The following is a 23,543-nucleotide window of genomic DNA, read 5'->3' as shown; positions in this document are numbered from 1 at the left end:
AAAGGGGCTGCTGTGTCCATCAAGGGCAGGGACTGATGTGTCTATCCAGGGTCTGCTGTGTCCATCTCTGCTGTGTCCATCCAGGGGTTGCTGTTGCTGTGTCTATTCAGGGGCAGTGGCTGCTGTGTACAGCAGTTTTAGCTGCTGTGTCCATCCAGGGGTTGCTGTTGCTGTGTCCATCCAGAGATTGTTGTGTCCATCTAGGGCAGGGGCTGCTGTGCATCCAGCGGTTTCTGACTGTGTCCATCCAGGGGCAGGGGCTGTAGGGGTGTATTCGTAAAAAATATTGTCACTGTAAGTGGAAATGCAGAGTATTCGTAAAAAAATATTGTCACACTGTAAGTGGAAAACGCAGTGTATTCGTAAAAAATATGGTCACACTGTAAGTGGAAACCGCAGTGTATTCGTAAAAAATATTGACACTGTTAGTGGAACCACAGTGTATTTGTAAAAAATATTGTCACACTGTAAGTGGAAAATGCAGTGTATTCGTAACAAACGCCTCAGCTGAGATTCACATAAACATATCTTAAAAGGTGAAAATAGAGGATATGGTTTAAAAAATGGAATAAAGCAGCTAAAACTGCGTCCTCTGATTATAGTGTCCCTACTCCCTACCCATGGCACCTCTACCTGAATTTCAGCGAGTCAGAGGAGCAACTCCATGCAACCGTATTCCAGAGTGCAGCTGCTCCTCCTGTAGCCCAGGTCAGAAGATGTGTAGGGGCCCGGGTGTGGTGATATGGACTAAAATGGAGCTCACTTCCACTAAAGTGGACAATGAATGCCCATTCTAACAGGGAGCGCAGCTGTAATTTATACACAACACAGGATGGGATGACAATATAGGCTTGGGTGCTGGTATAATCTGGGGTGATGGTATATGCTGGGGTAATGATATAAACAGGGGTTATAGGCTGGGGTGACGCCTGGGCATAAGACCAGAAAAGCCACATCTTGGGTGTGGAATTATTTTAACCCAAATCCTGACAACAGTTATGAAGGCATCTGTACCATATGTAAACCCAAAATGAGTAGGGTATTGAGATAGGGACTTAACCATCTAGGACCCTCCACCCTGTTACGTCATCTGCAGCGCATCCATCAGATTTCATCATCATAATCCCCATCAGTGTGTACATCCTCTTCTTCACACAAAATTAATTCGTCCCCGCTGGAATCCACCATTACAGGCGCCTCTGTATATTTTTTAGTTAATTGCTGGTAAAGGTCTTCCTCACGGAATTTGTAATTCATTGTGATAAACATCATCTTTTCCATATTTTGGGGAAGTAGCCTCATAGGCCGATCACTGACAAGGTTCCCAGCTGTGCTGAAAACTCTTTTCTGAGTACACACTGGAGGGTGGGCAGGTCAAGTAAAGCAAAGCCAGTGTGTGCAAGGGCCTCCAAATTACCTTTTTTTCCAGCCAGTAGTCAAACGGACTGTCTGATATGCCTATTTGGATGCTATCATTACATTTTTTTAAATAGTCCTCAACCATTCTTTGAATGGTGACCATATCAGATGGAGTCACGATAGAGGTGTCATTAATTGTAGGCAATTCTGACCTGACCAGATGTCAAAACTTGGTTGTGTTGACTCATCTCCATTACCAGTGGGTGTTTTGAAAGTTTCGTTTTTTCTCAGTAGATGCACTTGCTGGAGAAACTGAAGGAGAAGCCATCGCTGTATCACGTGCCATTTGAGCAGACAATTTGCTTATCAACAGCTCGTTACATCTCTTCAGATCTGTGTCCATTGGGAAGAAGAAACGTCTTCATCCCTTCTGGGATGAAAATTAACTCCCAGGAGCAGGCATGGTTCTCAAGGATTCTCAAGAAAGACACAGCGTAAGACAAACCTTAAATCTGAAATCTTACATTTGCTCTGTTCCACTTGTCCACATATCTCTGCTGGTTACGTGGACAGTGGGTACAATGGCAATTTGAAGGCCACTAACTATGTTTTTTTGTAATGTCCCTGTACAGGTTGGGAAAAAGTTTCAAGTGGAATCTTTGCAAAGGATTATTTAACAGTCAATTGTTTTGGAAAGCACTACTTGTAGTCTTTCTGGTTCCCTTCTGGGATGAAAATCCACTCCCAGCAGCAGCAGGCATGGCGCTCAAGGATTCTTCTGGGGTAAGGACTGATATGAATGAGTAAAATATTTTTTGTAAATTCCTCCCTTCCCTCATAAATTTACTTCGGAATCAAAAATTAAATAAAATTTACTACCAATCAACCCTTCCTGTTCCTGCTTTCAACTACATACATACTCCCACTCCCTCAGGCCTCTCTTGAATAATAAAAACATTTTCCTGATGTGCCATGTTGGAAGTTGAACTGCCACGTGTTTGTGCCGCCCACTGATGCTACTTAGCTTAGTCGACCAGCTAGCTTGGTGCAAATTTTGGGCCTAAACTGGATAAAAACAACAATGTGAGCTGTGAGGTGGTCAAAATTGACTGGAATCGAGTGGAAACTAATGTTATAGAGATTAATAATACTGTAGAGACAAAAACAAGCCCAAATTATGTGATTTTAGCTGCTTTTATGATTTATTTAGAAAAAAAATACAGATCCAAAAACAAAACAAAAAAAAAACACGGAAGGGCAGTTTTGGCAAAACCAATCCAGATCCAAAACATGAGGAGATACAGATCCAAACCAAAACACAGGGGTCGGCGCACATCTCTAATCTGCGCAAATCTCTAATAATAATAAGGATCCAAATGACTGGAGAATATTGGTAAATATTGATGGCATCCTCGCCGGATTAACCTGTTTGCTGCTTTCTGCATATTCACAAACTCCAGACTGGCATTCACTGCTGGCGAGGTCTGGCCGGACCTTGGAATGCCTAACTCCGCTTCCAGCAGTGCCAAGAGCTGGCAATTAGCGCACCTCTGGAACAAGCTGTATTTCAAAGTGAGCTTTACCACAGTGTTTGGGACTTGGCTTACTACCTTGGCTTTACGTAGAATATTTTAGTGTAGTGTCTTTTTAATAGTGACAATAATCTTCTTTTTAGTTAGTACCTTTTTTATGATATTTTGATGATATGACTTTAATGCATACCACAAAGGGCTGGACCATATATATATGTTACTACCTCACAGCAATGAAGTCATGGGTTCGATTCCCGCCATGGCCCTAACTGTGCGGAGTTTGTATATTCTCCCTGTGTTCCTCCGGGTACTCCGGTTTCCTCCCACACTCCAAAAAATATACAGGTAGGTTAATTGGCTCCCCACAAAAAAAAAAAAAAATTGACCATAGTGTGTATGTGCATATCATAGGGAATATAGGGGGTCATTCAGACCCACTCGCGAGCGGCAGTACGCTCGCAAGTGGGTCGATGTTCCCCACTGCGCATGCGCACGACAGAGGGAGCTCCGTCGTGCGCATGCGCGAGACCAGACGAGCGAAGGACTTTCCTTCGCTCGGAGTGTCTCATCAAAGGGGGCGTGCTGTCGATGGTGACTGACAGCACGCCCCCTTTGGTGGGCGTGCCGGGGGCGTGCCTGCCAGACGGAGGCGTTCCCAAGGGAATGCCTACCGTCTGAAGCCGGCCCCACTGACATCACTAGTGATGTCAGTGGGAGTGATTTTGGCTCTGATAGAGCCAAAATCACTCCTGGCCTTGCGGTTGAGAAACTCAACCGCAGGCTTTTACTCGCAGTTCGATGGTCGCAATGGTCAAGACCATCGCGACCATCATTTTGCACGCTCGTATATGCTGTGGGTGGTGACCCACAGCTATACGAGCGTCCAGGAGGACGCTCCATATTAATGGAGGTGGGCCCTGATTCAGAGCAAGCGCTCTGGTCAGAGCGTCCTGCTCTGAATCAGGGCCATAGATTGTAAGCTCCACTGGGGCAGGGACAGATACGAATGGTAAGATATTCTCTGTAAAGCGCTGCGGAATATGTGTGCGCTATATAAATAACTGGTAATAAATAATAAATAATAAATATATTTCCTCTTTAAACATAAGGAGTCATTCCTAGTAGCTGGGTCTACAGCATCCTGTATCTCAGGTTACAGATCATTAATGGTGAGTGTCTTAATCAACTGTGCAAATACAGTCACCTCCCTGCAGGTCATTCTATTTGCAGAGAGTGGGACTAGCTAAGATAAGAGAACCATATGGACACATTAACAACCTGCATTCTTGTTTAATAAGCCATAATTAAAACAAAATAGTACAATCAAAGCATCTATGACTAATAAAGGAGGTGGCGACTGCCAGGTACCTCCAAGCAGGACGCTGCCCCCAATGATGCACAAAGCATGGCAGGGTCCAGTATAAATAGTGCATTGTCACTGGTGTATAATCCCTACTTCTACCATCCCTCCTAGAGACAGGCAGCGGAGCCATAGAGGACTAAGCCCACATCCCCTGGACAGTAAGTACAGCTTCATTTATTCTTTCCCCACCTCCCCCTACTCCCCCAGTCTGTTCCTATTCTTTCCCCTATTATTGTCACCTCCCTATTCCTACCCATGCCTTCCCCTACTCCTCCAGTCTCCTCCTATTCTTTCCCCTATCCCCCTACCCACCCCTATTTTTCTCCCACCTCCCCCTACTTCCCCAGTCTCTTTCCCCTATTCCGCCAGTCTCCCCCATTCTTTCCCCTACCTTCCCCTACTTTCCAGTCTTCTCCTATTCCTTCCCCTATTCCCCCATCCCCCTATTCTTCCCCCCTACTCCCCCAGTCTCTTCCTATTCTTTCCCCTCTTATTCTCATCTCACTATTCCTCCTATTCTTTCCCCTATTCCTACCCATGCCTTCCCCTACTCCTCCAGTCTCCTCCTATTCTTTCCCTTATCCCCCCACATCCCTATTTTCCCACCTCCCCCTACTCCCCCAGTCTCTTCCTATTCTTTGCCCTATTATTTTCATCTCACCCTATTCCTTCTATTATTTCCCCTATTCCGCCAGTCTCCCCAATTCTTTCCCCTATCTTCCCCTACTTTCCAGTTTCCTCCTATTCCTTCCCCCCATCTCCCCTACTCCTCCAGCCTCCTCCTATTCTTTCCTCTATTATTCTCGTCTCACCCTATTCCTTCTATTCTTCCCCTATTCCTCCTGTCTCCCCCTATTCTTCCCCCACTTTCCCCTACTCCTCCAGTCTCCTCCTATTCTTTCCCCTATCCCCCCACTCCCCCTATTCTTCTCCCCATCTCCCCCAGTCTCCTCCTATTCCTTCCCCTATTCCCCCCACCCCCCTATTCTTCTCCCCAACTCCCCCAGTCTCCTCCTATTCCTTCCCCTATTCCCCCATCTCCCCCTACTCCCCCAGTCTCTTCCTATTCTTTCCCCTATTATTCTCGTCTCACCCAATTCCATCTATTCTCTCCCCTATTCCTCCCGTCTCCCCCTATTCTTCCCCCACCTTCCCCTACTCCTCCAGTCTCCTCCTATTCCTTCCCCTATTCCCCCCACCTCCCCCCCTATTCTTCTCCCCATCTCCCCCAGTCTCCTCCTATTCCTTCCCCTATACCCCCCCACCTCCCCCCCTATTCTTGCCCCTATTCCTCCCGTCACCATTGTAGAATGGAAAGTAAACAATTTGGTATAACATGATAACTGCATATGGACTAAACTACAATGTAGGCAGTCTCCGCAATTATTGGATTGTCATGATCCACTTTTTTCAAAATAACAACCATAAACTCAATTTACAGAAGTAATGTTAAGTAAAAGTTGTTTATTAAAAATGTGCAAAGCTGTGACAATCCGGGGCCAATAAAATAAAGTTCAAGTAGGATACACACTGATACATATTGCCCGTTCCATCACTCATTCCGTCCTTCATTAATATGCACAGCGCCAAATGCTATATCGTTCAGTTGGCCGTACAGCATGGCCGACAAGACAATATCACATGCGACACGGGAACACACTGAGTGATATGCCTGATTTGTTTTCCAATTTGGCCAATTCGGAACGACATTGCACCAGTGTGCACCCAGCTTTAGTTATATATTTTTTTTATTTAGGATTTTAATCATCTTAATAATAGATTTGTGGGTGTAAAATATGTGTATGTGTATATAAAAGATAATTGTGGTTTAGGTGTTCTGTGACTATAAGCACAAGCCCAAAGGCCAAGGCAATGATTTCTTAAGTGATATATATTATAATTTGGTGTATTATTCCTTAAAATACATGATCAGTAGTCTTTATTACTAAAGGTGCCCATCCACTAGTAGATCAGGGAAAGACGGTACGATTACGACATTGTAATAGTACCGTCGTTCCACTAGGGGGTGCAGTGCCTACACTGAACATTTGATCGTTCAGTGTAGGCACATCAATCATCCCCAAACATGGCCAATCTGTCGTTATCGGCAGATTAGCCTGCATGTTCGGCCGATGACTGATGTCGGAAATGACCAGCGGGAGCGCGCATCGTTTCTGCCATTTGGATGCACGATTTGCGGGCAATTTACTGAGCGATTGCATGATTACGATGTCGTATTCGTGCAATCGTACAGTGTAATCGGCCAGTGGATGGACACCTTAAGGCCAGGAACCATTTTCATAGTATATTTGGGTATACTTAGTTTCTTCATTAATTATGTCAGCCACACCTGTGCCCCTTACAGTGATTTTATCTGTGACAAGATACTGTATTCACAATGCATAAAATCTAATTTTGCTCACCACATTCATTGGACATTTGTATGTTTCCACATATAGGATCAGCACTGTGTATTTCACAATAAGGCTGATGTGTTATTTTGTCTCTCCTCAGAATCATGCCTTTAGCAATGGGGTACAGAGCACTTGTGGTACTTGTAGTGTTCCTGCAGTTGTCATGTTCATCCGCACTTTCGGCCGGGTAAGACAATTGCTTATTTTGTAGAAATTAAATATACATTTTCTCATATCAGAACAATTGTTTGGTAAGTGGATATATTATCTTCTAGTAAAAAAAACATTGCAATGCTTCAAGCCAAAGCAAAATCCATATATACAGTCAGGTCCATAAATATTGTGACATTGACAGAATTTTCATATTTTGGCCTCTATTCACCACCACAATAGTTTTTAAATGAGACAAACAAGATGTGCTTTAACTGCAGACTTTCAGATTTAATTTGAGGGTAATTATATCCAAATCGGGTGAACGGTGTAGGAATTACAACAGTTTCAATATGTGCCTCCCACTTTTTAAGGGGCCAAAAGTAATGGGACTATCCACTCAAAAGCTATTTCATGGACAGGTGTGGGCTATTCCCTCATTATTTCATTATCAATTAAGCAGGTAAAAGGTCTGGAGTTGATTCTAGGTGTGACATTTGCATTTGGAATCAGTTGCTGTCGACTCTCAATATGAGATCCAAAGAGCTGTCACTATCAGTGAAGCAAGCCATCATTAGGCTGAAAAATCAAAACAAACCCATCAGAGAGATAGCAAAAACATTAGGTGTGGCCAAATCAACTGTTTGGAACATTCTTAAAAAGAAAGAACGCATCGGAGAACTCAGCAACACCAAAAGACCCGGAAGACCACGGAAAACAACTGTGGTGGATGACAAAAGAATTATTTCCCTGGTGAAGAAAAACCCCTTCACAACAGTTGCCCAAATCAAGAACACTCTCCAGGAGGTAGATGTATATGTGTCAAAGTCAACAATCAAGAGAAGACTTCAAAAGAGTGAATATAGAGGGTTCATCACAAGATGCAAACCATTGGTGAGCCACAAAAACAGGAAGACCAGATTAGAGTTTCCAAACAACATCTAAAAAAGCCATTACAGTTCTGGAACAACATCCTATTGACAGATGAGACAAAGATCAACTTGTACCAGAGTGATGGGAAGAGAAGAGAAGGAACTGCTCATGATCCAAAACATACCACCTCATCAGTGAAGCATGGTGGTGGTAGTGTCATGGCGTGGGCATGTATGGCTGCCAATGGAACTGGTTCCCTTGTATTTATTGATGATGTGACTGCTGACAAAAGCAGCAGAATGAATTCTGAAGTGTTTCGGGCAATATTATATGCTCATATTCAGTCAAATGCTTCAGAACTCATTGGACAGTGTTTCACAGTGCAGATGGACAATCACCCGAAGCATACTGCAAAAGCAACCAAAGAGTTTTTTAAGGCTAAAAAGTGGAATGTTATGCAATGGCCAAGTCAATCCCCTGACCTGAATCCAATTGAGCATGCATTTCACTTGATGAAGACAAAACTGAAGGGAAAATGCCCCAAGAACAAGCAGGAACTGAATACATTTGCAGTAGAGGCCTGGCAGAGCATCACCAGGGATGAAACCCAACGTCTGGTGATGTCTATGCATTCCAGACTTCAGCCTGTAATTACCTGCAAAGGATTTGCAACAAAGTATTAAAAAGTGAAAGTTAGATTTAGGATTGTTTAGTTTGTCCCATTACTTTTGGCCCCTTAAAAAGTGGGAGGCACATATAGAAACTGTTGTAATTCCTACACCGTTCACCTGATTTGGATGTAATTACCCTCAAATTAATCCTGAAAGTCTGCAGTTAAATCACATCTTGTTTCATTTCAAAGCCATTGTGGTGGTGAATAGATGACAAAACATGAATATTCTGTCAATGTCCCAATATTTATGGACCTGACTGTATATATATATATATATATATATATATATATATATATATATATATATTTGTTTGTTTGTTTGTTTGTTTTATTTTACTTACCAGAAAAACTATTTTTCTGAGATCACATCTTCCAAAGTTATTGGGCTGAATTCAATTAGTAGTGATGCAAAATGACTCATTCCCGGCGCAATGTACAGACCATTTGCAGTGCGCGCATAACATAATATACAGTAGGCTGAATTTGTGCATTTTCAAAAAAGTACTCCTATAGAGCTGTTGACGTTGTTTAAATGCCATCACAACGGCACATCACCTATTTGAATCGGAGCCCTGACTTCAGCTGATTTAAAGAAACCAAATTCTATTATAACAGCAACATAGACGTTTTACATTATTATTGCAGATTTATAACGTACCACAGTGCTCCTCAGCGCCAGTCAGTGGGAAAAACAGGGCTTACATAAAACTGTGACACACAAGATAGACAGGATACAGATGAGAAAACAGGGATCCGGTCAATATCTCGACAGGCGGGATGCCGGCGATTAGAATGCCAGTGCCGGAATCTCAACACTTGTCAGAATACCGTCGCCAGCATCCCGAAGCCAGGAACGTGCTGTGAGGGGAGTCAGAGCCTCCCCTGTCGTACTCCTGAGATTTGATTTAAAAATTATTAGAATAATACAAAGAAGATATATATAACTTATAAACACATTCTTTGTTTATTGTAATCATTTTTATAATTAACACTCACCAGCTTTATGGGGCTCCCTGGGACTGCAGGGAGACGAGAGATGAGGCAGCAACAGCTCAGCCTCGCTTCTGTATAATCAGACACTGCTTGCAGAGCTAGGGGCGGGGCCACACCACGGGCAGTAAGCTGCACAGAAAGAGAGCTAATAGAGACATGCCTCTGAGTATTGGTGGGGGGTGCCTTGATGGACACCTTGAATGTGTCATGTGACCAGGAAGTGCACTTTAGTGTTTATCGGAGCTCAGTCAGCAGCAGCAGCAAGAGGGAGGATTATCAATGGACTCTGAAGCTTAATATAGTGAGGGGAGATTTACAGAGAGTAGGGGTGAGACAGGCTCCCAGCACTCAGTCACTCACTCACGTGTGCTTCCCCAGCCATTCACCACACGTCACTGCCCGAAGGTAAGTAGCGGTGTTCAGGGGAGGGCTAGGACTAGGGGTTAGGGTTAAGCACTAGGGGGAGAGTTAGGGTTAGGCACTAAGGGAGGAGGGTTAGTTATCATGTGCTGGACGGGGGAGGTTAGGTTTAGGCACCGGGAAGGGAGGGTTAGGATACTGACCGACAAGTGTTGGTGTTCTAACCCTGTCGGGATGCCGGCGTCAGGATTCTGACCGTCAGGATGCCGAGCACCGGCATCGCATGCCCAACCCATGATAACAAACGTAGGGAGGGTCTTGCTCATCCAAGAGCTTTCACTGTATTGGGAAATGGGCACAGCTGAGACAAGAAGTGCAAGAGTGCACCAGAGTGGAGGTTGGGAGAGTAGGCGGGATCAGTGTGAGTAGTATGTGGTAGGTGGTATCACATGCCTATTGTGAAGTGAGAAGGTAATACTCTGGTAAATATTACTTTTCAATAGGGCTGCAGTAAGACATAAGAGTACTAATGAACAATGCAGTTTTATTCATAATCAATGTTTTAATAGGCAACTTTCTATTACTTTATTTTAGTGAGCAGAATTTGCCACTGTAAGTGTGGCTAAATGATCTATCCCCCTAATGGCTGAGCATTGTATGATGTGGACAATTGTCCGGTCTGGTTACAACATTAATTTCATAGCATATATACAGTAGGCCAGCCAACAGTCAATAATCTATAAATTACTTCCTTACTGTTCTAACAACAGGCTGTATTCTGTGCTTATAATCAGGAACAAAAGACACGTGGATGGTCGGTTTACCAGTGAGTATAGTTTGGCCAGAGGATCGGCGGCTATTCGCAAAATCATCAACTCTGCCATAGGAGGTAAAAGGTAAGATCCAGCAATGGGCCAAAGTTATGGTTCAACCCTGCAAGACCATGTATACAAGGATACACATTAAAGTAACCAGCTAATTTTGCCCATCTCTTAACAATACCCAGCTCTGCAATAAACTCTAATCCAGAGGTTCCCAAGCACGGTCATAAAGGCTCCCCAACAGTTTAGGTTTTAGAGATATCCATGGTTGGGCACAGGTAACTTAATTAGCTCATCGGTCAGTTTGATTTAACCACCTGTGTTCAACCATGGATATCTCTAAAACCTGAACTGTTGGGGAGCCTTGAGGACTGCGTTTGGGAACCTGTGCTCTAATCTTTTCTGTAACCTACACCAGAGGTTCTCAATTCCAGTCCTCAAGTACCAGCAACAGGTCATGTTTTGCGGATTTCTTTAATCATGAACAGGTGAGTTAATCTATTTGGGGTCAGTAATTATCCCACCTGCTTCCACAGACAGAAATCCTGAAAACATGACCTGTTGAGAAAACTTGAGGGTTGAGGTTGAAGGACCACTGGCCTAAACTAAACATTCATTGCTTTTATTCTCATTTGTGGCTGAAGTTGATTTGTGGCTAAACAGATCATTATGCAACCAGTCTAGCACCAACTCGCACCAAATTGGATTGACCCCTAAAAGTGACCTGAGAGATCTATGAAAAGCTCAAAATGTTGCTATGGAGCTTTGAAGGTTCCAGTTAGGCTCCTGTTTAACTCCATGCGACCCTCCAGCATCAAAATAAAATGTTTCTTAATGTTTCATGACACAGAAACACAACTGAGTGGTTATTTTCCTACTAGGGATGTGGAAGAGAACAGTTTCCAGAGAGACTCTCCAAATTCTGGCCCCCAAGTTGATTCCCTGAGGAAAGATGTGTCCGGACTGACCTCCAGCACTGCATCAGAACCAAGGTAAGTAATACAGCTAAACATACAACACTCTATAGAGGACAAGTGGAGTTATTGCCCATAGCATACCTCCCAACATTTAAACCTCTGAGGTCGGGACTTCCGCGCGACCAAAAAGGGGCGTGACTTCTTCAAAAAGGGGTGTGGTCTAGTGACACGCCCCTTTTACATCACTAATGGGCGTGCTCCCCCCAACTGCGACCCACGGGTGGGGCAGCGGGACAGTCCCAAAAAAACAGGACTGTCCCGTGGAATGCGGGACAGTTGGGAGGTATGCAATAGCAACCAATCAGCTCCTAGCCATCATTTATCTAGTACAATGTTTCCCAAACTCATTCCTCAGGAAGCACTAACAGTGCATGGTTTCCATGCTTCCTAGTTGGTGCACAGGTGTATTCATTACAGGCTGACACATTTTAAAAGATCCACAGGTGAAGAGACCTGGAAAACATGCAGCTGGGTCCACATCTAACAGATATATCTGCAGATGATGGTTGTTCATACACACTGAACAACCATCATCTGGCCGCGGGTTCCGCTGGATGGGGAGGGGGGGAAGGGGGTCGTGACGTGCCACCGTTCCCGCGGCCTTTGCAGCAAGTGTTCGGGTGGTCAGCTGTATACTGTATCTGCATATCTGCAGATATATTGGGCATTGGCTGTGCAGCACAGTCCACGCGATATGTATGTGAATAACGTCGGTCAACGCACACAAGATATATTGGGCGATCAATTGATCGGCCAATATATCTGCCAGTGTGTACCCAGCATTAGTGCTTCCCGAGGAATGAGTTTGGGAAACACTGATCTACTCGTACATGGCATAAAAAGATTTTCATTGGTTACTATGGAAGGCACCTCAACTTGTCTTCTGTACAAGGTCTGATAAACCCCCCCCCAAAATACTCCAATTCTTTCTAAGCTACCATTGTGTAATCCGATATAAGAGCACATAATGAAAGCAATGTTTGTATGTGCATTATGTTGTGTATTTCATTAGCATTATCACTTTAAACATGCCACTATCAGAATGAGCCAGTCAGTCTTTAGTGTTTCGTTTTGGAATTCATATTGGAACATTGCTAAACCATATTTTTTGTAGCCTTAGGCTGAGCAGGTCTGCACCCAAGCCCCTGGCTTCTAGAGACTGCATTGGCTGCAGCCCAAGAGGCACATTACGGCTGGCAGCGAAACTTGAACATGCGGACAACTCCCCCGTTTCTCCGCCGCATGCTTCTAAGGACTGCATTGGCTGTGGCCTCTAGAAGTATATTTTACAGCTGGCAGAAAGGCAAGGGAGTTGCTTCCAATCGATCGCAGTCTAGACTGCCTGTCCAGCATGCTATTAGCAGATAGTGCTTCCCTCTTTACATCTCACAGCTTTACATCTCACAAGAGCACTTAAAGGTGCCCATACATCTGCCAACGGATCGTCACGATGCTGGGATGCAATCAGAAATTTCCCATCGCAAATTTCTGATCCCCGGATCGCTGACATTGGACATGTTAAATGTCCCCGATTTGATGATCAGGATAATTTTTGATCGTGATTGTCAAATCACCAAAATCCAACATGTTGGATTTCTGCGGTCCTGCAATGCCGGGTTGCAGCAATGCAGGGTCGCAGCACTCCGTCGCATATGTATGGGGCCCATTAAGGCCCCCATACACCACGCAACGTATTGTCCGATCCCGCAATGGGATCGGAAACGCCGATCCAACGGTCGGAAACGCCGACCGACGGCCATTAATGTTCTCCGATCCGTTGGAGGACCGGTGAAATTATACATGTTAAATTTCACCGATTTGCAAATCACGATCGTATTTTGGATTTCATCAATCCTGCAACCTGGCATCTCTGCATTGCAGGGTCATGGCGATTAGTCACTGGTGTATGAGCCCTATTGCATACAACTCTAAATCATGGCACATGACCTTTAGTGCTTCACTAAAGGGGCCCATACACTAGCAACGGATCGCCGCGTTCCTGCGATCCGGCATCTCAGGATTGGTGAAATCCAACATGTTGGATCTCACTGATTTGCCGATCACGATCAAAATATGATCGTGATTTGCAAATCCGTGAAATTTAACATGGAGAACTTCACCGATCCTCCGACGGATCGCAGATCATCGATGACTGCCGATCAGCATTTCGGACTGTCTGATCGACCATTCCGATCCCATCGCAGGATCCGGCAATCTGTTGGATAGTGTATGGGGGCCTTTACACTTTAAATTGCTGTCAAGTAGATTGTTGATTTACCTGTCATTATATGTCGCTGACTATACACAGGCAGGTATAACTTTGCAGAACTACTTGTATTAGATACAAAATAATTATTTTGTATTTAGAGCTTAGCATATTTTATACTTGCCGCCTCCTGCCAGGGGAGAGGTGGGTCAGCAGTGTTCACATGTAAAATCAGGAGTAGTGGCACAGTTGATCCCAGGGGCGCAGAGAGATGGTGGGAGCAGGTACTAATTACCTGGGCCCAGGCTTATTTGAGGGACCCTGGGCCAGCTTTGTTGGTGCACATAGTATTTTCCATTTTTTTTTATTTAGAGGGGGTGTGGCCACACCTCCCAGATTTTGTCACTCCCCTACCATTTGCCTTGACAGCTCTGGGTGATCCGCGTTCCTAAGATGATCAGATTTTGATTTTATGTACATGTAGCTTAGCTGTAAAGTTGCAGGTTTCATATGATCCATACGGTGGCAGGCTGGGGGATGAAGGGCCCACTGGGGGAATCCAGTGGTAGGGGCCCATGCATAAAGGGTGTGGCCAGCGACCATAGGGGTGTACCCAGCTACCACAGAGGCTGGGTCAACCATTACCGGTTGCATGGTCCGTGCCCTTTTATAAATATATATGGTAAATACTGATAGTGCATGCATTAATGTACCAGACTGATAACATCAATGCACTGTAGTGAATACACCATAGTCCTGGGAATGCAGCATAATGTAACTTGTGTATAATAATTAGGTACATGATGGTGATACTGTCTAAATATACAATATTGATGTACTTTACATGTTATAGGAGACCCAGGTACTGACCAGCCAGTGTCTAAAACTCAATGAGGTCTAGTAAAGGCGAAATACTGTACAGGCCATTGTAAAAAAAAAAAAAAAAGAAAAAAAAACTATCTAAGCTCTTACCGCTGGGATGACTTTATTGTAGGTTAGTGAATGAATGCAGAGCTACAATACCTTTCCAATCACTGGCAGGACCTGTGTTCATTATGTTAAAGCCCACAGCCAACGAGAGGAGAGGCTAGGGCATATGTGCATACTCTCCCGAGACTGTCAGGAGCGGAGGGGGCTGCCAGAATGTCGGTAAGTATGGGCTAGGGTTGTGTTGTGACCGCCCACTTTGATTAGCAGGAGGACAAAACTTGGTCTAGTTTCCATAGAGGCGAACCAAGCACCCATGTTCTACCATGGTCCTGCTCCCCTAGGTTTCTCACCCTCTAATAGTCACTGTATGTAATTTGACTGCACAATCTGGAACCAGACCCCTAGAAGAGGGTATGGGCACTCAGGCTGTATGCTTACCTGGGATTTCCCCTGTATTCCTGTGGGCCAGTCTGACTCTGGATACGTACAACTCAAATCAGTGACGTGCGGTGAGGTCAATGGCTGGGGAGGCACACATGGAGATGGGCCTGAGTGCTGGGAGCCTATCTCACTCCTTACTCACTGTAACTCTCCCCTCACTACACGAACCTTCAGTGTCCATTGATTCTCCTACCTGCATCACTGTGTCTTCTCTTGCTGCTGCTGACTGAGCTTCAATCTCTGAACACTGCAGTGCACTTCCTAGTCACAATGACAAATCCAAGGTGTCCATCGGTGCTCAAGGCACACCCCCATGCTCAGAGGCACGCCTCTATTAGCTCTCTTTCTGAGCAGCTTACTGTCTGTGGTGGGGCCTGTCCCCATTTCTGCAAGCAGTGTCTGACTATACAGAAGTGAGGCTGAGCTGTTGCTGCATCATCTCTCATCTCCCTGCAGTCCCAGGGAGCTCCACAAACTTGGTGAGTGTTAACTATGAAAAAGGATCTCAATAAACAAAGAAGATGTTTATAAGTTTTAAATATTTTCTTTGTATTATTCTAATAATTTTTATATCAAATCTCAGGAGTATGACAGGGGAGGCTCTGCCTCCAATGCCTACACTGACTGCACGTCCCTGACTCAAGTACTGCAGCAGAAATGCAATTGTACAGATCTTTTTTGCATATACCCATTAGTTGTACTTTTACATTTAACACTAAAACAGTCTCGAAAGAACGTAAATATTTTCTTATCTTACAGGTCAGATGAGAACAGTCTGAGTGATGTAACAGATGGTCAGCTGTGCCTCGCTATCTTCAATCTGCTGTACAGGGCACCCTATCAATCACAGCAGCTGTACAGTAAACAGGTACCCAAACAATCATTTTTATAGTAATGGGGGATCACTGAAATGACAATCAGTTAATCAGAATCCCATAGATCAGCACTGTAACCGGGCTTTTCTTTGCTGGTAACACCCCCAGAGCGCATGAAGTCATGTGGAGGGGGCGGGGACGGCAGTACCGGGAATTACTGTACTACAGTGGCGTAACTAGGGTCTTTGGCGCCCAGGGCAAGATGAAAAATGGCACCCCCCCTTTCTCAACTGTGTGTACGCCAAAATTGTCCGTGGCAACATACCACAAGGGGGCATGTCAACATGGCAAGCCACTGTCTCTCGTCACTCTGGGAACATTCCTTTCCATTCCATATGCACCTTAATGCCCCAGTAGTAGTGCCCCTTATACAGTGCCCCCAGCAGTAGTGCCGACAGTAGTAGTGCCCCTTATACAGTGCCCCCAGTAGTAGTGCCGACAGTAGTAGTGCCCCTTATGCAGTGCCCCCAGTAGTAGTGCCGACAGTAGTAGTGCCTCTTATACAATGCCCCCAGTAGTAATGCCCCTTATACAGTACCCCCAGTAGTAGTGCCCCCAGTAGTAGTGCCCCTTATACAGTGCCCCCAGTAGTAGTGCCGACAGTAGTAGTGCCCCTTATACAGTGCCCCCAGTAGTAATGCCCCTTATACAGTACCCCCACTAGTAGTGCCCCTTATACAGTTCCCCAGTAGTAGTGCCCCCTATATAGTGCTCCGGTAGTAGTTCCACTTATAGTCCCCCCAGTAGTAGTGCACCTTAAAGGGGTGAATCTTTAATGGGCGCAGGGTGTGCGGTGCGCACTGGCCCCTGGATCCAGGGGGGGCCCGCACCCCACATCCTGCACCCATATTACTGTATGGAATAATTACCTCTCCGAGGTCCCGCGTCGGATGTCTCAGCCCTGCACAAAACAGCGGAAAATGGCCGCTGTGGGCATTTTTCTGGCATTTTGCACATGAGCAGTGAGGAAATCTGCCGTTCCATGCACGTGCTAGCCAGATGCAGGGGCCGCGGGTGAGTGGAGGTGCTGCCCACAGGTCTCTGCACTCGGCACCACTCGCATTCCACCAGTTAAGCCATTGGCTGAGAACCTTTTGCACTCACAAACCCATTATGTATCTCAAAGGCACAGTATGTATAAACAAACAGGCCCCTACCCACTTCTGTTACATGAATTGTTTGGAAGCATTCTATAAGGGTATAAGGGAATGTATAGATCTTTGAAGGGAAAGCACTTCTGAAGGTCACCTCATTCGTAACTGGTTTCATCTGCTTGGTTTCAGACTGAGACTTAAATAATACTTGGTTACTTACAGTATATGTGGTGACAAATGGTTGTTCAACTCTTACTAGTTCTATCATATATATTATCTCACATATATACATATAATTTATTTATTTTTTATCTAATTTACATTTTTGTATATGAATGCATTAAATAGTGCTTTACTCATTGAAAAAATGCTAAAATCTAAAGAATAAAGCATTTTTATCAAATAATTTTATCCTGAAAGGGCAAAAACGGGACAGGTAGTAAGTGGAACTGCTGCGATACTTAGATGTGCTGGAGGTTTTAGCCATTTCATTAATGAGACTACTTTAGGCGTAAGTGTATCATGCTTCTTTTGGATTTTATATTCATTTATCATTATCATTTGTTTTGTGTTATTAATATTTTTGCTCCTTTAAATCTAGCGCCCGATACTGGGCAAGCTCTGAAAAGCACTGCATAGTAACTTTACCCCCCTAGTGCCAGTTTAGTCACTCTGGCATATCTACAAGTATCACCAGTTCCACAAGCAAATTGTGATGTCATATAAAACAATTACAAAAAAAAACCCTTGTTATACATCTGAATCGTTGCGTCACAAGAAGATTTGAATAAACAGCTGTGAATTGTTTGCAGAGGTTTAGGCATATATCTCCTTGCGGCTGTCTCTCCTGCCATGAAAAATACCCCTCTGCTCAGCAAATAACAAGATTATTTTATAACACGTACGTCCGGGAAGCGGATAACACAATAAGTCTATAATCTAGGAGTCAAATACAGCCCCCGCCCATCCCTGACAGATCTGACACCTGCTTTCTGCAACCTGTACTGGAAACCTGTAAGATTAGTGTGTGAGAGAAACCAAAGGGGAGGGGGTAGGTGTGGGGCATGCTTGTGTCTGTGCCATTGCTGGGCATGCTTGTGTCTGTGCCATTGCTGGGCATGCCCTCGTCTGTGCCATTGCTGGGCATGCTTGTGTCTGTGCCATTGCTGGGCATGCTTGTGTCTGTGCCATTGCTGGGCATGCCCTTGTCTGTGCCATTGCTGGGCATGCTTGTGTCTGTGCCATTGCTGGGCATGCTTGTGTCTGTGCCATTGCTGGGCATGCCCTTGTCTGTGCCATTGCTGGGCATGCTTGTGTCTGTGCCATTGCTGGGCAAGTGACTGAACAATACAATTATACAGCAGACTATGCACTAAAGCTATTGCTGAACGATAACACTCTAGAGGGCCCATTTATCAAAGTATATTTGAGGTATAATCCCCGAAAACACCTGTTTCCAGGGGTTTACCTCAAATATTAAGTATCCCCCGGATGTATTAAGGAGGGTCTGCAGGAGTTATCTCCGGTACCTACTGTGATCCCTCCATTACCGCTGGCAGCCGCATGCCCCATAGGTTTCTATGGCGGGTGTGATGCTGCCAAATTTACCAACATCCGGATATTGTACCCCGCAGCTAGCGCCATCTGAAGATGGCGTTAGCAGCTGTAGCCTTTGGGCTACACCGTGCATGATTAGCTGGTGGAGGGATCCATCAGAACCCTCCTGGGCTAAGGTGGCTATGCATATGCAGGCCGCGGGACTGAGCATGCGCAGCAGCCCGTGCAATGGCCGGCAGCTCTCCGGAGACATCGCAGGAACCTTGCATGTCCCGGATGATACATACGGCCGCTATGATCGCATTTTGCGGGTTCGTACAGCCGCCCGCGGGGGGAAGGTGGGTTTAGGTTTTAGGGCTCCCGGGGGGGGGGGGACTTAGGGTTAGGCTAGGGGAAGGGGGGTTAGGGTTAGGCACTTGGGGGGAGGTTAGGGTTAGGCACCCCTAAGGGAGGGTTAGGGGGGGTTAGTAAATACTTACCTTATTAGCAATCGGGATCTTCACCTCTGCCGTGCTTCCACTGTCGGGAAGGCGGTATTACCTATTACACCCGCGGGCGGCATGTCCCCAAGTGCCGTGCATGGAGGTAACCTGAGCAGATCACTCAGGCTGCCAGTACTGTGTACAGGGGCTGTGTGTTACGGGGGGCAATCGCCCCTCCTCCCCTGGATCCACCACTGCACACGGCTTGCTGGTGATGGGGTATATATACGCCTGCACATGGCTTATATGTAAGATACCACAGGTGTAACAATAGCCATAGATAGTGACAACAAAGGGAGCCTGGGACAGCCAGAGAAAAACATGGATGTTCCTAATGCCTGGATGCAGCCATACAGAACAAAGGATGTATATACATATAGGTCAGGGATGTGTCTGAGGTTGCTGTTTTGGGTAGGATTAAGACCAATTAGGGAATGGAGTCCAGTAATATGGGGGTGTATGTACTAAGCCGTGGATGGAGATAAAGTACCAGTCAACCAGCTCCTAACTCATTTTTCAAACACAGCCTGTGACATGGCAGTTACGAGCTGATTGGCTGGTACTTTATCTCCATTCACTTTATCTCCATCCAAGGCTTAATAAATAGACCCCACGATACCAGCCTGCTCTACCAGAATGCCCGGGAGACTCGCAATTTTCATGGAGTTCTCTGGATTTCTGGGAGAGTAGATCACCTTCACGAATACCCAGTGAAGTGGGCGGTCTGGAGTCATGATGCCATTCACTGAATTGTGTTGGCATAGCCCTGCCCCCGCTCCCCCTGCTCAAAGGCACACATCTTGGCATTGAGCAAGGGGCAGGGCAGTGATAATGCAATTGGCATCGGTACATCCCACCCCAACACCTCCCACCTCCCCAATAGGAAAATTTAAATATCTGCATATGGCTAAAGTACATTCTCAGTTGTACAGCTCGGTAACCTTGTGATTCAATATTATATTCATTTATAACATTTTGTTTTTCCCGTACAGGATTACTAGACTTATTGCAAAGCTGGGTAATGTATGGAAAAATCGACTAAAAGCAAAACACAAGAATCTTACGCCACTTGCATCTACATTATCCGCTCAATGAACAGTCTGGATGTTTCCACCCCGGCAATTAAAACAATGGACGCCAACAAAAGTTTTATTTGCTATGAATTTACGCTGCTTAGAAGATGTGCAATATATTATAATGTAGTTTATTCGTGGACTCTTCTTCTTGATGGGATGGGTCTATCTAGGTATCAGTAGCAGGAGCTCTGAGACCACAACCATAAAGCAAATAGCTACTGTGCATTATACGGCCATGTCACCTTCCACCTGTCTAGGTGACATGCCCGTCATGTGACAAGGTCTGCAGTAACTGATAGGTCAGTCAGGGGACACTGACACATGTACTAAGCCTTTCAGAGTGATAAAGTGGAGAGAGATAAACTATTAGCCAATCAGCTCCTGTCTCTTTTCAAACACAGCCTGTAACATGGCAGTTAGGAGCTGATTGGTCGGTACTTTGTCTCTCTCCACTTTATCACTCTCCAAGGCTTTGTACATCTCTCCCTATCAAATGAGAACTGCACTGAGAGGCACAGTGCTAAATAATCCATTTATTCTCCTGCCAAGACTATTTAGGGTTAACAGAGGAATTATATTGACAGTTCTCAAATAAAAGAAATACCCAATTTTTTAGATACAGAATATTTAAATACTATTAAATAATATTGCCAGGGGTAAAGGGACTGTCACAATCTATAACCTAGGAAACATGACAATAGGAACCATTGAATTCCAACACAAGGACTACCATGTGTTTTTTTAATGACTAGTCACAAAAGGATCAGATATAAAATGGAAGGAAACCCCCGCAAATCAATGTTATACGCTTCACTGCTTGGTCTCTTTTAAATAAAAAGATGAGATTCTATACCCTGGCTCTCCTGAGTTTATTCCCGTTCTTTGGTATACGTCAGTGGCGGGTAGCTTGTAGCCATCGAATGGGTGATGTGTGGCCTTCCTGAGTAGAGTTATTTCCCCCATTTGTCCTCTTCTTTAGTGATTATCATGTCTCTGAGTGGGGATGTATGTAGTCGTATTCCTGATGGTCGGGATGCCGACAGTCAGAATCCCAGCACCTAATCTCAATAGCAGTCAGAATCCCGACCACTGATTTCCAGACAGTAAATATTAGGCTTGTGGTTAGTGTAGGGGTTAGGGTAAGTCACTATGGGGAGTGTTAGGGGTAGGCTGCGGGGGGGGTTAGGGTTAGACCCTGGGGGAAGAGGATTAGGCTGCGGGAGGGGAGGGTTAGGCTGCTGGAAAGGTGGGTTAGGGGGAGGGTTAGGCAGCGGGAGGTGGGGGGATGGGGGAGGGTTAGGCTCCGGGGGAGGAGGATAAGGGTTAGGCTGCTGGAGGTGGGGGGATGGGGGAGGGCTAGGCTCCGGGGGAGGAGGGTTAGGCTGCTGGAGGTGGGGGGTGGGGGAGGGCTAGGCTCCGGGGGAGGAGGGTCAGGGTTAGGCTGCTGGAGGTGGGGGGATGGGGAGGGCTAGGCTCCGGAGGAGGAGGGTTAGGCTGCTGGAGGTGGTGGGATGGGGAGGGCTAGGCTCCGGGGGAGGAGGGTTAGGCTGCTGGAAGTGGGTTGATGGGGGAGGGCTAGGTTCTGGGGGAGGAGGGTTAGGGTTAGGCTGCTGGAGGTGGGTTAGGTTAGGGGCTCCTGGGGGGGATTTAGGGTTAGGCACCCCCCTGGGAGGGTTAGGCTACGGTAAGGGGGGGGGTTAGGGTTAGGCAGACCCTTCCCGGGAGGATTAGGTTTAGGCTGCGGAGAAGGGGGGAGTTAGGGTTAGGCACTTGGGGGGGAGGTTAGGCACCCCTAAGGGAGTGTTAAGGGGGGGGTAGGGTTAGTAATAGTAAAAATACTCATCTGTTGCCGGTCTTCCGGCGTCCGGATTTGAACAGCCAGATGCATTTCATACCGATCCCAGTTAGGGGGAGGGTTGGGGTTAGGCTACTTATCTTCAGGTGTCGGTATTCTGACCACCGGCATCCCGACCTCCGGGATTCTGTGCCCAACCCTGGCATTTGTATATCAGCAATAGATCAGTCCTTGCACTTGCAAATTATAATCTCTGTAGACTACAACAAGAGGTGCTAGAAAATATCACAGAATTATTACAAAAAATAAAAGAAATCCTAATACTTTATTAGGAATACAAGGCAAAAATGGTGTTTACATGCGAATGTGACCTTTCTGTTGCATTCATCTCGCAGCACAGCGATCAAATATGCTATTTCAGCTTCCCTACCCGGGGACATTGGGTTTACTGTGTACATTAGAAATGGGGTTAAACCATATGCACTCACTATGCACCACTGAGATACACAACTTCCCATCTTCTCTGGAACTATTTCCAGCTGTTCTGTTACTATGACAACAGAGTGTTTCCCTGGGAACAGAGCCAGCTGCGTCCGCTACGGGAGCTATACGTAGTGTTGTATATAAGTGCATCATCTGCTGCCTTTCTTCCTGATAGTAATTAAATGATCATTACCTTGATGTTCATTTGCAAGTACACAAAATTATCCTGAGCTGGTGCATTTTACAAGGAGTAACATGAATTCAGTTTGGTTTGCTTGTTAAGTATGGAGCAGGTATGTCTAGTTTTGCAGATTCTTTTTGGGTAGCGAAATTATGAAGTAAAATAAAAGAGTTACCACGTTCTTAGGGGGGACTTCATGTGCGGAAAGGCACACAGTCATTTCAACTCTGCAAAAGGTTTTGAGGTCTCATCCTATTATTTTAATTATATACTATGTGCTAAGCTTCACACTGTGCACCCAGTGTGCTTTATAAATGGAGTGCAGTGTAGGCAGCCATTTTGACCCTAATCCAGGGATGGGGAACCTCCTGTCTGGGGGCCTTATAAGGCCCTCTGTATCATTTGATCTGACCCCTTTTGTGCTAGCTTCATTTGGCTAGCAGGGTGCCTAGAATGGCACACTGCACCCAGAATCTATGCAGCAGTGCATCCTTAGGATGCTTCAGATGGTCACACTGCTGCCCTTACAGCTCCCCGGAGTATCCTCAGGATGCTCCGGGATTGCTGTAATCACCGGAGACTGTGGCCCTGCCCCCATGTGACATCATACTGAGAGGGGGCGTGGCCTAAACCAGGCCTGCAAAATAATATATATATCAAAATGGCCCTCGGCAGAAAAAAAGGTTCCCCACCCCTGCCCTAATCAATGGCAATATGGAGTCTATTCTAAATGCATTTTATTTTCAGAAAACACATTACGGCAGTGGTTCCCAAATTAGGTGCTGTGACACCCTGGTGTGCCGAAGGGATCTTGCAGGTGTGTGCCACGGGTTGGTGGTTCAGGACCAAATCAAATTTTATGGTCAATGTGATAGGCAAAACCAGTGCTGGTGAGGTTGCGATTATAC

General features: G+C 45.5%; 1 protein-coding gene across 1 annotated transcript; it reads left to right on the top strand.

The window, feature by feature from the left end:
• The first annotated feature begins 6,772 nt into the window (after positions 1-6,772).
• LOC148535482 (uncharacterized) lies at positions 6,773-20,101 on the top strand. The gene is made up of 5 exons (XM_088462617.1): positions 6,773-6,855; positions 10,512-10,613; positions 11,420-11,530; positions 15,852-15,960; positions 20,093-20,101. The coding sequence occupies exons 1-5, from the start codon at positions 6,773-6,775 to the stop codon at positions 20,099-20,101; spliced, it is 414 nt and encodes a 137-aa protein (XP_088318743.1).
• Positions 20,102-23,543: the final 3,442 nt, after the last annotated feature.

The sequence above is a fragment of the Taudactylus pleione genome, unplaced genomic scaffold, assembly GCF_031769625.1.
Source record: "Taudactylus pleione unplaced genomic scaffold, aTauple2 ptg000051l, whole genome shotgun sequence".
Classification (NCBI taxonomy): domain Eukaryota; kingdom Metazoa; phylum Chordata; class Amphibia; order Anura; family Myobatrachidae; genus Taudactylus; species Taudactylus pleione.
Note: the sequence above shows the minus strand (reverse complement) of the source record. Positions and strands in the feature narration are given on the sequence as shown.